The sequence below is a fragment of the Lontra canadensis genome, unplaced genomic scaffold, assembly GCF_010015895.1.
Source record: "Lontra canadensis isolate GAN:19392208 unplaced genomic scaffold, GSC_riverotter_1.0 scaffold168, whole genome shotgun sequence".
Classification (NCBI taxonomy): domain Eukaryota; kingdom Metazoa; phylum Chordata; class Mammalia; order Carnivora; family Mustelidae; genus Lontra; species Lontra canadensis.
This window is the reverse complement of record NW_022631162.1, coordinates 1,443,451-1,459,530: the sequence shown is the minus strand read 5'-3', so window position 1 is coordinate 1,459,530 and position 16,080 is coordinate 1,443,451. Positions and strand designations below refer to the sequence as shown.

Here is a 16,080-nt window from a genome sequence, read left to right as displayed (position 1 = left end):
TTGTAACCTGATCAGCATGAGTTTCCTCCTTGTGGGTCATGCATAGAAACGACACCAAGTGGAATTATCACACAAAGGAAATTTTGTCTGAAGCAGATAAAGAGATCTTGGTGGATAATTTCCAAAATCATGCCTTCCCCCTACCCCCCAGCAAGGGTGAATGGGGTCCTTTTATTTAGGGTGAGGATGAATATTTATTTATTTATTTAGATTTATTTGAGAGAGACTGAGCACAAGCCGGGGGGGCGGGGTAGAGGGAGAGGGAGTAGTAGACCCCACTCCCCCACCTCCCCGACCCAGGCTGAGCAGAGAGCCCAAGGCTGGACTCAATCCCAGGAAGCTAGAATTATGACCTGAACAGAAGGCAGACGCTGAACTGACTTAGCTACCAAGGCGTCCCCAGGATGAATATTTAAAAAGGGGATCCTTGTTACTATATGCAGAGGTGGGCATAAGGTCACAAATACACCTGAAGGAGACATGCCTGTTTGTTATGTTAATGAGGCTTGTGCTCCCCCATGGGTGGAGATTTTAGCACTGTAGTGAGGTAAATGTAACTGTGGGTTTCTCCATGGTCCACCTTCCCAGGTGTGAGTAGGGGGTTGAGCTCAGCTGCTCTGGGGCCAGTTTCCTCCCCTGCGCATGCCACAGTTAACCTCCTTCAGGCTCTTCCCATGCTCCGATCTCAGCCCGGAGCGCTCATTCTCAGGGTTCTCCAATGGCTCACCCACTCCTTTACTTCATTTTTCTGCTCACGTGCCATCTCAGAAAGGCCTTTCCTGACCACCTAAAAGATCTGCTGTTCCCTGCTGGCAGGAATGACTACCCTTTTGCCCTTTTTTGTTCTATCTTCAGATGCTTATCCCTTACCAAGATAACCTATATTATTTACATACTTTGAAAATCATCTGTGTTCTTGAGTATGAACTCTGATAGCAGGTGCTTTGTTCACAGCTTGTTTGTTTTTATTAGTGCTTTTTGCTTTCTTCTATGTAGTATTTGCCTGGTAGACATTTTTCCGTCCCTTATTTTCAACCTTATTATTTTGTTTCAGAGAGTGATATATGCTATAAAAACCATAGAACAGCTAATGGAGAATGTCATTGCTGGCCATTATGGTCAATGAAGTGGTCAGGGAAGGAATCCCTGAGGACTGCTGCTCATTTCCCTTGAGGCCTGAATGATGGGGAATGAATCAAAATCTGGAGAAAGAGCATTCTCAACTGAAGGGATGGCAAGTCTAAAGATCCTAAGTGGGAATAAACCTTCCATGTCGATAGATGTTGGAGTAGCAGGGCTTAGCAGTAGGAGATGAGGTTCTTCCCAAAGGCATGGGTGGCAAGGACAGGTAGGGCCTTATAGGCCACCATGAGGAAAGTGGATTTTATTCTGAGTGCAGTGGAAATCCATTGGATAGTTTAATTAGGCGAAGGGTGTCATCTGGTTTTCATTTTTAGAAGATAACTTTGCTATTATGTAGAGAACCGATTAGAAAAGTACAAGAGTAAACAAGGGGATTGTATACTGAGAGATTGTTTCTGGATAAAAGAAGTTTCAGTGGAGATGGAAGGAAATGGATGATAAATTCAAATTGTGTTTTGTAGGTAGAGCTGACAAAGCTTGTCAGGGGATACCAGTCTAGATGGCCCCAAAGGCTCATTTAGTAGCTTGGCAAAGAGCTGACACCGCAGTTCTAAGAAACTTTGGTGGAAGAAGAGGCCAACACCAGTGGCTGAGTTCTTGCTGCTGCCCTCCTTTCTAACAGGCCTGTTGCCACCTGGGAGCTCCTGTTCTTACATTATCACTTAGAGGGTCCCTGTTTCTCCTTTTATACAAAGGTGCCATCCCGAGGTATAACCAGCCCACTTATGCACAGCCGAGGCTACAGATTAATGAGAGTTTGGGAGATTGTGTGTATTCTTGAAGATTTTCTCCTTATAACCTTGTTTTGCTCAACACCCTGTGGTGCTAGGAGAATGTTGTCTTTGTCTTCTTTTGCATAAAAAATGTGCAGACAGTGCTGGGGAGGAGGAAGGAAAAGATAGGATTCCAGACAGGCTCCTGGCTTTTGGATTGAGCAGCTGGGAAGAGAAGGTGCCACATACTAGTTGGGGGAATGTTTAGTAATGTGTGTGTGTGTGTGTGTGTGTGTGTGTGTGTGTTTCATCTGGAACAATCCTAGGCCTCCAAATAGAAGTGTCAAAAGCAGGAAGCTAGTTATAAAGTTGGGATTTGGGGAAGACCACAGCTAGAATTATAAATTTGAGACTTCCCCTTATTCTTCACAGCTATCAGCATAAAACAACAGGAACCAATCTAAAGTGACCTTTTCTTTAGAAAAAGTCATAGAGGGAATGGTCAAAGCTTTTCTCTCCATGAGAGTCTCAGCCCCAGATAATTCAAGGCTAAAAAATCATAATGAGAAGTCAGAGAGTAATTCTACCAAAACTTTAAAGAATAAGTAACCACAATGGTCTTTATAAATATGCAAAGCCTAGAAAAAGAGGAAACCCTTCAAATTATTTTATAAAGTGAACAGCATTGGAAACAAAGCCCAATTTGATTATCACAGGTACACAGGACACACACGTGTTGGGGAGGAAGAATTTATTCCACCCTTGAAGTTTCTTCTAGCTGGGCTAAGACTAAAATTGACATGAGACAGATTAACAGGAGAAAATCAAGTTTAACAGTGAATAGACGGGGAATCCACAGAGACATGGAATTCCAAAGACAGTCAACACCATGATACTTACGTGAGCTCAGGAGAGGGGTAGTGTCTGTGGATACAAAGGGGAGGAAGGCCATTAGTGGGAAGGTGGGAGTACACATTTGAAAAGCAAAGGTGCTCTATTATGCAGATAAGTTTCTTTTTTTTTCTTTTTTAAAATTATGTTAGTCACCATACAGTACATCAGTAGTTTTTGATGTAGTGTTCCATGATTTGTTGTTTGTGTGTAACCCCCAGTGCTCCATGTAATACATGCCCTTTTTAATATCTACCACCAGGCTAACCCATTCCCCACCCCCTCCCTTCTAAAACCCTGAGTTTATTTGCCAGGGTCCATAGTCTTTCATGGTTTGTCTCCCCCTCTGAATTCCCCCCCTTCTTTTTTCCCTTCCTTCTTCTAATGTCCTCCATGCTATTCCTTATGTTCCACGAGTAAGTGTAACCATATGACAGTTGGCTTTCTCTGCTTGACTTATTTCATTTAGCATAATCTCCTCCAGTCGCATCCATGTTGATGTTAAAGTTGGGTATTCATCCTTTTTGATGGCTGAGTAATATGCTGTTATATATACGGACCATATCTTCTTTATCCATTCATCTTTTGAAGGGCATCTCAGCTCTTTCCACAGTTTGGCTATTGTGGACATTGCTGCTATGAACATTGGGATGAACATGGCCCTTCTTTTCACTACGTCTGTATCTTTGGGATAAATACCAATAGTGCAATTGCTGGGTCATGAGATAGCTCTATTTTTAATTTTTTGAGTAACCGCCACACTGTTTTCCACATTGAACTAACTTGCACTCCCACTAACAGAATAAGAGTGGTCCCTTTCTCCACAGCCTCTCCAACATTCATTGTTTCTTGCCTTGTCAATTTTTGCCATTCTAACTGGGGTAAAGTGGTATCTCAGTGGGGTTTTGATTTGAATTTCCCTCATGGCTAATGATGTTGAACATTTTCTCATGTGTCTCTTAGCCATTTGCCTGACTTCTTTGGAGAATTGTCTGTTCATGCCCTTTGCCCATTTTTTGACTTGATTAGTGTTTTGGGTGTTGAGTTTGAGAAATTTTTATAGATCTTGGATATCAGCCCTTTGTCTGTAGTGTCATTTGCAGGGATCTTCTCCCATTCCGCGGGTTGCCTCTTTGTTGTGTTGACTATTTCCCTTGCTGTGCAGAAACTTTTTATCTTGGTGAAGTCCTGAAAGTTCATTTTCACTTTTGTTTCCCTTTTCTTTGGAGACGTGTCTTGAAAGAAGTTGCTGTGGCTGATGTCGAAGAGGTTCCTGCCTATGTTCTCCTCTAGGATTTTGATGGATTCCTGCCTCACATTGACATTTTTTATCCATTTTGAGTTTATCTTTGTTACGGTTTAAAAGAATGGTCTCAGATAAGTTTCTTAGGCAAAGAGGAATCTCTATTAATAGTACTTTTCCTGATACTGAAATGCAGTTGAGGGGGAGGTGAAGAGATTTTCCTGAATCTGCTGGATTTTGATTACTTTTAACTCAAAATAATGTTCATGCCCAAGTAGCCCATCTTGGGCTGCCTGCTCTATACATGCAGACACAAAATGCAAATTTCACTAAAGTAAATAGAGAACATAGTGCTAGATTAAAATAATAGCATATTATTTCATACTGGGGCAAAATGTAATGTCATATTGCATGTGATCAATAGGAAATCCAAAACTCTTGGAATTTAAAAACTTCACCATTTATGAACTATGTGATTTTAGGCTTGTTATTTAACTTCCAGGTGCCTCTGTTTCCTTTTCTGCAAAGTAGGTATAACATTATTCATACCTACAAAGTGGTAATAATAATAGAATCTACATTATAGGATTGTTTTGAGGATAAAATCAGTTTATTAACATACATCCTTAGAAAAGTGCCTGACACATGGTAAGTATGCAATATGTTAGGTATCATACCAGTAACACAAGGAGGGTTTTGAAATTTATATCTATTAATAAATTCAGTGAACCATATAAAATAGAGAAAAATTATATGCATTTCTCTCTAGATGCTGAGAAGGATCCATGATAAAATGTAACTTCTATTCTTCATTTAAAAAATCCAATTAAGTAGGATTAGATGAATAATTTCTTAACATAAAAATGTGTGTATTTCAACTAAAATTCCAACATTGGGCTTTATAGAGGGAAATGAGAAACACTCCCATTAAATAAAATGAAACAAAATGATCACTATAACCATTATTGTTTAACTCTGTGTATATTGAACAACATAATTACCTCAAGAGAAATAATTAAAAGGTGTAAAAACTGTAAAGGAAGAGGTAGAATTATAATCTTTCCCAGGTGATATAATAGAATACTTGGGAAATAACCCAAGAGGATTCACTGAAAAATTATTACATTAAAAATATTCTATAAGGAGTCTGGGTTCAGATTTATCATTATCCTAGCTACACAGAAATAAAAACCAATTAATAATGGAAGAAAAGCCATTTTCAATTGAAAAACTATAAGGTATGTCAAAGAATAAAAAGAATAAGAATAAATTTTATAGAAAAATGAATTTCTGATATAGATAAAATGGCATAGATTCATTTCTCCCCTTAAGTTCAACAATAACCCTTGGAAATAACCCAAGAAACAACCAAAGGAGAACTCTAAGAGATGGTGGGAGGAAGCTAGGCTTGTTTTGGATCTCAGGTCTGGAGGAGCAGAACAGTGGCAGTAAATCTTAACCTCCCCCACCCCAACATAAAGTCACCTTGGCCCCAGTGTTTCCTGACCATCTATCTGGCTCATTTCTATCCTGGTTCAAGCAGATGGTGATGAGCCTGGCACCACTAGCAAGGGAATTGATGAGGGAGACTCAGTAATTGTAGCCTGGGAAGGTGTGTTCTCTCCTTGAAGGTCCTCCCTGACCCAAATCTGACCCTCCCTGACCTGAAACAGTAGGGTTACTGATCTCACCAACAAACCGAGTTCTGGAAGCCTCTTCGACCCTGTGAGCCTAAAACTTCCCTCCTTCCTCCAACTTCCTTCCATCCTTCAGAGACACAAGTTTAGGGTTAGGGTGTACTAGTAAGAAAGGATCTCCATCTCCACATACAAGGGGCATGTGATCTGAACAAGCACCTGCCTAGAGAAGCCTCTGTCCCCTCAGGCTGAGGCTCCCCTCCATGTCAGCAGTCCAGCTTGGAGAGACCCATTTTAGCCCCCTGGCAACACCAGCAGCACCATCTCAACAGCACCAAAGAAGCTAAACATACCCAAAAAACAGAAAATGTTCTGAAAATTAAATGTCTTTGGAACCACAGGCAACCAAAGTAGGCTGGGCCTGGCATGCTAACCCTAAACTGGGCAACCACCTACTAGAGTAAAAGATTTAATCAGGATCTAGAGTCTTCTAGTGCAATAGGCAAAATGTTTAGGTTACAAACCAAAAGTTAACAGGAGAATAGGAAAACTTCTAAAAACATAAAAGTTAAGTGTCTTGCTCCTAACAAATCCATGGATCAAAGACAGAGTCTCAAAAGAACAGGAAAGAATGGAAATGACTGTATGATTTATTAGGCAGATGCAGCTAAAGCATCAGTGTTGAGGTAATTTATAGCACTAAAATGCTTACATCAGAACTGAAGGAAACTCTCAAATGGATAAAGTTCCTACCTCAAGGAACTAGAGTTGCAAAGTCCCAAAGCAAGCAGAAAGAAATGATAAAGAACAGAAGTCAATGAAATAAAAAATAGGAAAATAGAAAAAAAAAATCAGTGTAACAAAATTGGTTCTTTGAAAAATCAGTAAAATTGATAAATTTCTAGAAAGACTGACAAAAGACACAATTTGCCATTATTAGGAATGGAATGAGGTTATCACTAGAATCTGCAGCTATTAGAAGGATAATATGGAAATACTATGACCAACTTTGTTTATAAACCCAATAACCTTAAATGGGTCAAGTCCTCAAACTACTAAACCCCAGCCAGATAATCTGAATAATCCTATGACATTGGATAAATTGAGTAGTCATAACTATTTAAAAAATTGAATTTGTTATTTAAAAACTTAAGAGAAGGAAATCTCCAGGTCTAGATGGTTTCCCTGGAGAATTTATCAAACTGTGAAGGAAAAATTAGTGTTAAGTATGAGCGTCTCTTCTAGAAAACAGAGGAGAGTAGACTACTGATCAACTCACTTGGAGTCCATAATTTATGAGTCCAGTATTATCCTGGTACCTAAATCATGTAAAGGCTATACAAATAAAACTATAGATCAGCATCTCTCATGAACTTAGATGCAGAAATCCTCAGCAAAATATTAGCAAACCAAATCCAGCAATGTATAAAAGGAATTACACATCGTGACCAATTGGATTTATTTCAGTAATGGCAAGCTAGGCCTGCAGTCACAAATCAGGCAATGGTATCCACTATATTAGAGACTAAAAAAGAAAGGTCATATAATTATATCAACCGACCTACAGAAACACTTGATGAAATCCACTCATGACACACATTTTTTTGCAAGTTAAGAATAAAGGAAAATTACCTCGATTTGATAAGGACCATGTCCAAAAAACCTGTAGAAAGCATCATCCTTAACGGTAAAAGACTGAATGCTTCTTCCCCTTTACTCCCCCATTCCCCAAAAAATCAGGAACAAGACAAGGATGTCTGCTCCCACCAGTCTTATTTATCATAGTAAGAGACGTTCTAGTCAGGGCAATATGGAAAGGCATACAGATCAGAAAGGAAGAAATAAAACTGATCCTAGTTATGTCGAGGAAATAACTGTCTATGCAGAGACTGAAGAAATCTACTGATATCCCCCTAAAAACTACCAGTGACTTAAAGTCACAGCATGTAATATCAATACATGAAAATCATATTTCTCTAAACCAGCCCTGAACACGTGGAAACCAGAATTAAAAGCACGATATCATTTACAATTTCTCAAAGAAAAATGAAATGCTTAGGTATAGAGTGTAAGATTTGCATGCTGAAAATTACAAAATGCTGATAAAAGAAATCAAAGAAGACTTAAATGGCTAGAGACCTATTGTGTTCATGGATTAGAAGACTCCACATCGTAAAGATGTCAATTCTCCTTAAATTGATCTATAAATTTGATGCAATTCCTATGAAATCCCAGCAAGGTTTTCTATAAATATAGATAAGCTTATTCTAAAATTGCTATGGGAATATACAGGACTTAGAATAACTAAAACAATCTTGACAAAGAATAAAGTAGGAAGACTCATGTGACTCAATATTGAGGCTTGCTGTATGGCTACATTAATCCGGGTGGTACAGGACTTGAGCAGTAGACACGTCGATCACGGGACCAGAAAAACACCCAGAAATTGATCCCAGAAATCAGCTCAATGGGCTTTTGATGAATGTGAAAATTCGATTCAGTGGAGGATGATCGCCTTTAAAGAAGACAGGGCTGGAGTAATTGGCTATCTGAAAGCAAAAATTAAAACTTTGACCTCAACATCACACTTCACGCAAACTGACTCAAAATAGATCACTTAAATGTAAAACATAAAACTATAGAACTTTTAGAAATGGTTATAGGAAAATGTAAAATTTCCTAATTCAAAAGCTGACTTGAGACGATGGAAAATAACACTGTTTTTGAATACGGAGATTCAAGATCATTAAGACATCAATTTTCCGTAAATTAAAAAGGCAGTAGGAGTCTAGTAAAATGGAACCAGAGTGTGGTCTGCTTATATGTGTTTAACTGTGTTGAGAATGCTGTGTGTGTGGGTTGGTTTTTTTTTTTTTTTTTGGGTGGGGGAAGGGGAGGTTATAATTTGAATGAGCTGCTTCTAAAACTTATGCGAAACATTGAAACAAGCAAAACATCCCCCAAATTCTAAAGAATAATGGCAGATAACTAGCTCTAGCAAATAAAACATTTAAAAAAATTCATGATAATTAATGTTTTGACACGTAGAATAAATATACAAATGCAACAAAATAAAAATTCTACATTGTTTTCACAATTCACATTCCTCATTCTTTCACAGGACTTTCCTTTGCCCCAGGGTAAACCTAAAAGAACCCAGAAAAAAAGTCCATTGAATTTCAAAAAGATTTTTTAAAACTCATAACTAAAACATTTGTCTTAAAAGCGGGAATGGTTCTTAACGTTAGCAAACTTTTCTAGAGAGAAAAGTCTCTTTTAGCTTACCAATAATTTTTGAATATCAGAAGCTTAAGGACTGAAGTACTTTATATGTGAAATGTATGATGCAAATTGTAGAGTTAAGAATTATTCAGGTTTTTCTGTCAAAAGAAAAGGAAGGCATCCAGCTTGGTGGAGCCCACAACATTAGCATTAGCTGGCTATTAGGCAAGGGCAAGTCTTGCACCCGCCAGCCAAGCCCTGCTGTGGGGCTAGAAGGGTGAGGTATCCCATAGAAGCAGAAAGGGTATGCTCTCACTTCACAGAGAAGCAGATTCTTAGAAAAAGCTGGAATCCTGGTGGAGGAGACATGAGTGAGTGATGAATCCGGGTGGGTGGCATGGTGACACCCCATAGAGTCCTATTCATCACACCATCAGGGGCACAACTAAATGTCTAGATGTCTTCAAGAAGTGGCTGGGGGCGGGGGGCAGTGGCCCTAGGAAAGTCGTAAGGAAGATGAGGTCCCAGGACCACATTGGTTAAAGAACATTATGCCACCAGTGTCCTCCTGATAGATGCCACACAAGATGGCTTCTGGGTGTCCTATTTCTCCATAGAATCCATCATGGGGCAGTTGGAACCTAATGTAGACCAGGGAGGTTCCTTTTCCTCTATGCCAATAAGACTAGAAGACTTTTTTTTTAAATGATTTTATTCATCTATTTGTCAGAGAGAGTGAGCGAGAGAGCACAGAGAGAGCAAGGGAAGCAGCAGCAGAGGGAGAAGCAGGCTCCCCACTGAGGAAGGAGCCCGATGTGGGACTTGATCCCAGGACTCTGGGATCATGATCTGAGCTGAAGGCAGGTGTTTAACCCACTGAGGCCCCCAGGCTTCCCTAGAAGACTTGACGAGAACATTCTACACCCCAAGTAGAATGGTGAATATGGGGGAGGAGCGGGACCTTGAAATTAATGATGATTTCTCATCAAATGACTTATTCACTGAATTGCCCAAGTTTGCATGGAAAGGACCAGGTAACTTCCACTGTCCATCAGGTTGGGAGCTCAGAATGACAACATGAATTAAACTGCAGAACCTTCTAAAAGTTTGGTTTTTCTGTATCTGCATACTTAGCCTATAAAATGCATAATCACTTTACACATTTTGATATTTCTGCATTTCAGAAGTGTTCTGCAGTGAGAATGCCGTGCACTCACACACTGATTGTCTATCTTTTTACAAACAGTGCAGTACAGGAACTTTGATTTGCTCAGCCAGCACAACTGCTAATAATCATGTTATTCAACACCCATTTTGTCTCACAAATTGAGTCCAAAGTTCACCCTGATTCATTCTTATATTTTTGAGGCAAGGAACAGGAAACAGTCTTTTATTATTCTATTTCTAACTCAGTTGCTTTAACCTTGTGAAAGTTTTCATGTCAAAAATCCTCTACTGTTGACTTTTTTAGCTTTTTGTCATTCATTCATTAGAGATGAATTTCTTCTAGTTCATCAGAAAGGAATTTTTTTGGTGCTTTTTCATATTTTCACTGAATTCTCTTTCCTTGCCTTTGTGACTTCACTTAGGAAGGGCAGGAGAAGAGCCCATCCAAAGGAGCCAATCTGAATTCTTGCCCCACCAGCATGTCCCCTTGTCCTTCTACCTTCTCCTGCTCTCCTCTCACTGGAAGCTCCCATTTGGATCTGCCTCTAATTTTTCTTTTTTTGTAGTCAATTTCACAGGTTTCTTTTTGGCAATCTGTTCCCCAAGCCATCTGTCTGCTCCTCTTCTGAGCCCACTGGTCATCCTGTCCAGGGAGAGCCACTGCTTTTAGCCCCACTAGGACTCCATCGTGTGGCTCATGTTCAGCTTGAAGAAGCAAAGGATCAGACCAGGTCTGTGTGCTCTGTTCACGTGGCCAGAGCTGCATGGCTGTCGCGTGTGGCTCCGAGTCCTCTGTACTTCCTTTCTCCTCCACCCCAGTTCCTTTTCCTTTGGCACCCTGCATGTGAAACTTGCATGAACAGGAAACTCGCAAAGGGTTCCTAGAAAATCTTCTCTCTAGAAAGTTCTTAGCTCATCCCAAACCCATTTCCTAAAAGTATCTCATTTTTGCTCTGCTTACCTTATTAAAACCAATGTGATTAGGTTTTGGCACAATATTGTTTCTAGTAACCACTTGTTCAAACATCCAACTTACGTTAAAAGAAGATTCAGTCATGTATGACTTTAATGTGGTTTGTACTTCAGCAAAGTGGACCGGTCACTTTAAATTTAAGCTTGAGATGAGCACTAGATCACACTCTGACCCTGTAATTTATCTCCTGGAATAGAGCCAGTAGGTGTCTGTTTACAGGTCTGCAGGGTAATTTATGTTTTTATTATGTTAACAAAGAGGTTGAGGCAGTAAGCATCAGTTATTAGAAGCTGGCCCTCAGCTTCAAGTCACTTCTGCTTTGGCCCTGGCTGTGATGTAGGAGATTTCACCAGTCACTGGAAACCCTGACTCTATAGCTTTACCTATAAGCTTCCATCTGGAAAACATGCATGCCTATGTATAGGGTGGAGATTTCATCTTAGGGAAGGGATTTCCTACCCATCAACCTCCTCAGAGCATCCTGAACTTCTTTGTTTCTCAGACTGTACACCACAGGGTTCAGTAAAGGTGTTATGACTGTGTAGGTCACTGAGATTAACAGATCCTGATCCCTGTTGTCTTCAGACCTGGGCTTGAAGTGGGCAATGGAGGCACAGCCATAGTGGACAATGACCACTGTGAGATGGGAGGCACAGGTGGCGAAGGCCTTCTTCCTGCCCTCAGCTGAGGCGATCTTGAGGATGGTGGCGATGATGAGGATGTAGGTGATGAAGATGAAGGTGGAAGGGGCTGTGAGGGCCAACAGGGTGATAATTAAGGTCAGGATATCGTTAAGGATTGGAGCAGCACAGGCTAGGTCCAACACAGGTGGAACATCACAGAAGAAATGCTCAATTAGTGAGTTGCAAAAAGACAGTTTGAAAATGGCCACTGCCTGAATCAGAGAGAGCAAGAACCCTGAGGCACAGACCGAGGATGCCAGGATGGTACAGACCCTCCAGTTCATGATGACTGAGTAACGAAGAGGGTTGCAGATGGCCACGTAGCGATCAAACCCCATTACTGCTAGCAAGAAGCAGTTGGTGATGGCAAAACCAAGGAAGAAAAAGAGCTGAGTCCCACAGCCCACCAGGGAGATGGATTGGCTCAGACCTACAAGGCCAGAAAGCATGCGTGGGATAATGACCAGGGAATAGAAAGTCTCCGACGTGGAAAGAACACTCAGAAAGAAGTACATGGGGGTGTGGAGGTGGTGGTCGATACGGATCACAGTCACAATGGTGACATTGCCAGCCAGAGTTAGGGTGTACACGATCAGAAACACCATGAAGAGTGTGAGCTGATGTTCATGGAAGTTGGAGAAACCTTGGAAAACAAATTCTCTCACCTCTGTGTGGTTGGCCGTCCTCATTGAGGATCTCAAATCAGAAAGGTAAAGAGAAGGTCAACACCATTCCTTCATAAGAGAGACCACCCATCCCTTTGTGAGCACACCGTCAAGAGCAAAGTTTCAGTATCTCAAAGACCCGGTTCAGAACTTCTCAAATCAACTGTCTTTTCCAGGGACATGGCAGACTCTGTCCCAGAACTGATGTATACATGACAGTGAAAATCTGAGCAATGTTATTTGGAAGTTTGAGGTAAGGCTTTCTTTTCAAGGACAACTGACCCAACGTGTGGCCCATGAATGAAGTTGGTCTCAAAAATTTCTTAAAACTAGATTTTCCTAAAATATTACCCATATTCTCAGACCACAGTGTGATTAAGTTAGAAACGATCACAAAAAAACTTGAAAAATTGGAAGTGTTTGAAAATCTAACCTATGGTTCGAAGAGGAACTTTTAATGGAAATTAGAAATCTTTGGAACAGAGTGGTGACAGGAGAATCACGTACCACAACACGTACCTTGCATTCAGAACATTATTGAAAGGAAGTTTTTCACTGAAAATGGCTTGTTTGTTTTTTTAAAACTGAAAATTAATGAGAATCCATTCCAAGAAGTTATAAAAAAAACATAAAGTAAAAGGAAAAAAACAGCAACGATGAAACAGATGTGACTGATAAAATACAGAAAATCCATAAAGGTTCAAGTTTATAAACTTTAGGTAAACTCATGAAAATCTGACCAAGAAAAACAAGTGAAGACATAAACTCAATTATGAATTAATAAAGGGACAGAAGCTTCAGACTCAGAAAGATGAGAAGTAACATTATGTACAACTCCTCCTCCACAGGTTTTTAAACTTCAATGAAATGGATATATTTCTAGAAAAAATTATCAATATTGAATCAAGAAGAAGAAAACCTAAAAAAAAAAATTAAGATATAAAGACAGTAGTGAAAAATCTACAAATAAATCTCTCGGCCAAGAGAAATTTACTGCTACATTCTATGAAACATTCAAGGATAAGTCGATTTCAATGTAATACAAATTACTATTTTAAGTGATAAAGAGGAAATCCTCTCCCCTCATTTTATGAAGCTGGAATTATCTTGACAACAAATTAAACTGGCCAATCTCGTAGATCTAGAGGTAAAATTCTTGATGAAATATCATCAAACCACATCCAACAATGTGTAAAATGGGTCCATGACCAAGTTGGTTTTATTTCAGGAAGTGAAATTTGTTTAACATTTAAACAATTCAGTTGTACATTTCCGCCAGTAAACTGTTCAAAGGGAAAAAGCCACATGATTACTTCAATAGCTGTCCCCCCAAAAAGCATTTTTAAAATTCAGTGTCTACTTATAAGAATCCTTAGAAAACTAAGGATCAAAGATGTTCTTTAAGCTGATAAAGCATGTGTAGGTTCTGAAGTCAATATATACCTAGTGGTGAGATACTGAAGGGTTCTCCTCAATGTTAGGAACAAGACAAGGGTGACCGCTTCATCCACTTCTCTTCAACATTGCACTGAACACTCTGGCCAATCCAATAAGCCAAGAGAAAGAAATTAAAAATATAAGGACTGAGAAGGAAGGAATTCTTTGCAGATGATGCGATTGTGTGCACAGAAAATCCAAAAGAAACTGCTGATAAATTACTAACATTATTAAGAAAGTTAGCAGGCTTTCTGGTACAAAATTTAGGTATAAAAATCTATCAAATTTCTACATTTCAACAAACTGATAGCAAATTAAATTTAAAAGGACTGTCATTTTTAATAGCTTAAAAGTATAAAGTACCTGGGAATACAGATGTTTATGAAGAAAATCACAAAACCTTAGTGAAAGACGCAAAGACTGAATGAAGTAAGGGAGTAACAGGCCCTGCTTATGAGTTGAAAGATCTGAGATGGTGAAGATTCCAATTAATCAAAAATCTATGAATTCCTAGATCTATGATTTATGAATTCTCTGCAGTTCAATCAGAATCTCGAATGGATTGTTTTTGGCTGGTTGGTTGCTAGATTGGTAACTGATACTAAAATTTATATGAAAGTACAGAGATCTGAGAAAAGCTAGAACACAGACACAGGAAGAGAAGATTTGCCCTTCAAACATCGTTACTTACTATTAGACGGTGGTCATTAAGAAGGTGTGGTGTTGGCACAGGGGTGGAGTCTCACCAATGGGAGCAAACACAGTCTGAAATATGGGAACTCTTCACACCAGAGCTGGCACTGGAGGCTGGTGGGAAGCACCAAGTCGTCAATTAAGGATGAAATTGTTGGTTATCTGTATGGGAAAAAATGAAATCAGATTGTGCCATAAAAACATTACTTTCAATTGTATTAAAAACCTAAGAAGAAACAAAACACTTCATGCAATGTTTAGAAGATAAGCTTGGGGTAGCAAAAGATACAGAATATAAAATAATGATATATTCTGGTACATAAACATTAACTTCCATTTTTTAAAACAAATTCCAAAAAAGGGAACAAGTCAAGATATTTACAACAAAACCAGGTAAAACACGAGTGTCTAGGGTATCTAGAGCTTTAACCATAAAGAGAGAAAAAAAAGATCAGCTTAATATAATGATTTTAAAAGTGTATAAAAATTTCATATTAGGGGAAGCACAGAGGGCATGTGAACAGACTTTTAGCATCATTAGTAGCCGCGGGAAAATAAGACCACAGACCACAATTTCACACCCATCAGACTTCAGGAATTCAAAGCTATTACAGATAAAGAGCAGGGGAAGCTCCTGAAGAGAGTGAAGATAGGATCATTTTGGAAAACAGTTCGCTATTACCTGTCCAAGTTGAAAACGAATGGGTTGTGGGAGCCAGTGATTCCATCGCCAGAACTTAATCCGGAACAGCTACAGAGACATACGAAGTTAAAACAGCTTTGTTTATAATAGGGGGGGGAAGCGCTGAGATGAACCAAATGTTCTTCAAAAGCAGAAAGGATAAATTGAATAAACCCACAATATATTACAGAGCATCGAGTGAATTAATTATAGAGCACGGGTGGGCAAACGACACCCCATGGACCAGCAGTCTGCTTTGTAAATAAAGCTTTATTGGGACACGGTCACACCCACTTGTGAATGTGTTGTGTGGATTGTGTTCACACTGCGACAGTGAAGCGGAGGAGTCCAGCAGAGACTGTATGTAGGACCTGCAAGACTAACACGTTTACTCCCAGGTCCTTTACAGGAAAGGTCTACAGACTCCTGCTAAAGATGGCTGAGGGCATGGCTTACATTTTCACACTTCAGCTTTCTTGACCCTCAGAATTGGAACATTGCACAATAGAAGCCAACCACAGGTGTGTGTGTGTGTGTGTGTGTGTGTCTGTCTTCCATTTACTTAATGTTCAAAAGAAGGCAGGGCTAGTAATATTTAGGGATAATCTGTTTCTTTATAAATGTGCAAGTGCTTTAACCTAAAATTGATGATCATGACTGTTTGGTGAGGATTTGAAGCATTTGAAAGGAACATCTATGACGCTCTAGATTTATAGTGATCTTCTGTTTCTTAGCCTGGGCAGAAAGTAGCTAGGTGTTTGTTTTGTTATTTTTCTTAAAATGCACATTTATTTTTTAAACTATTTAATGCACACCCTATGTTACAAAAAACATTAACATTATACATCAAGAAGAGCGTTCATGCTACTGTTAAATGGGAGAGATACCACAAAACGGTAAGGATCGTATGAACCCAATATGGTAAAGGCAG

At 39.5% G+C, this 16,080-nt stretch overlaps 1 protein-coding gene across 1 annotated transcript; it reads right to left on the bottom strand.

Annotated features, from left to right (window-relative positions):
* Positions 1 to 11,428: 11,428 nt before the first annotated feature.
* LOC116859970 (olfactory receptor 10J1-like) lies at positions 11,429 to 12,361 on the bottom strand. The gene has a single exon (XM_032845719.1). The coding sequence runs from the start codon at positions 12,359 to 12,361 to the stop codon at positions 11,429 to 11,431; it is 933 nt and encodes a 310-aa protein (XP_032701610.1).
* Positions 12,362 to 16,080: the final 3,719 nt, after the last annotated feature.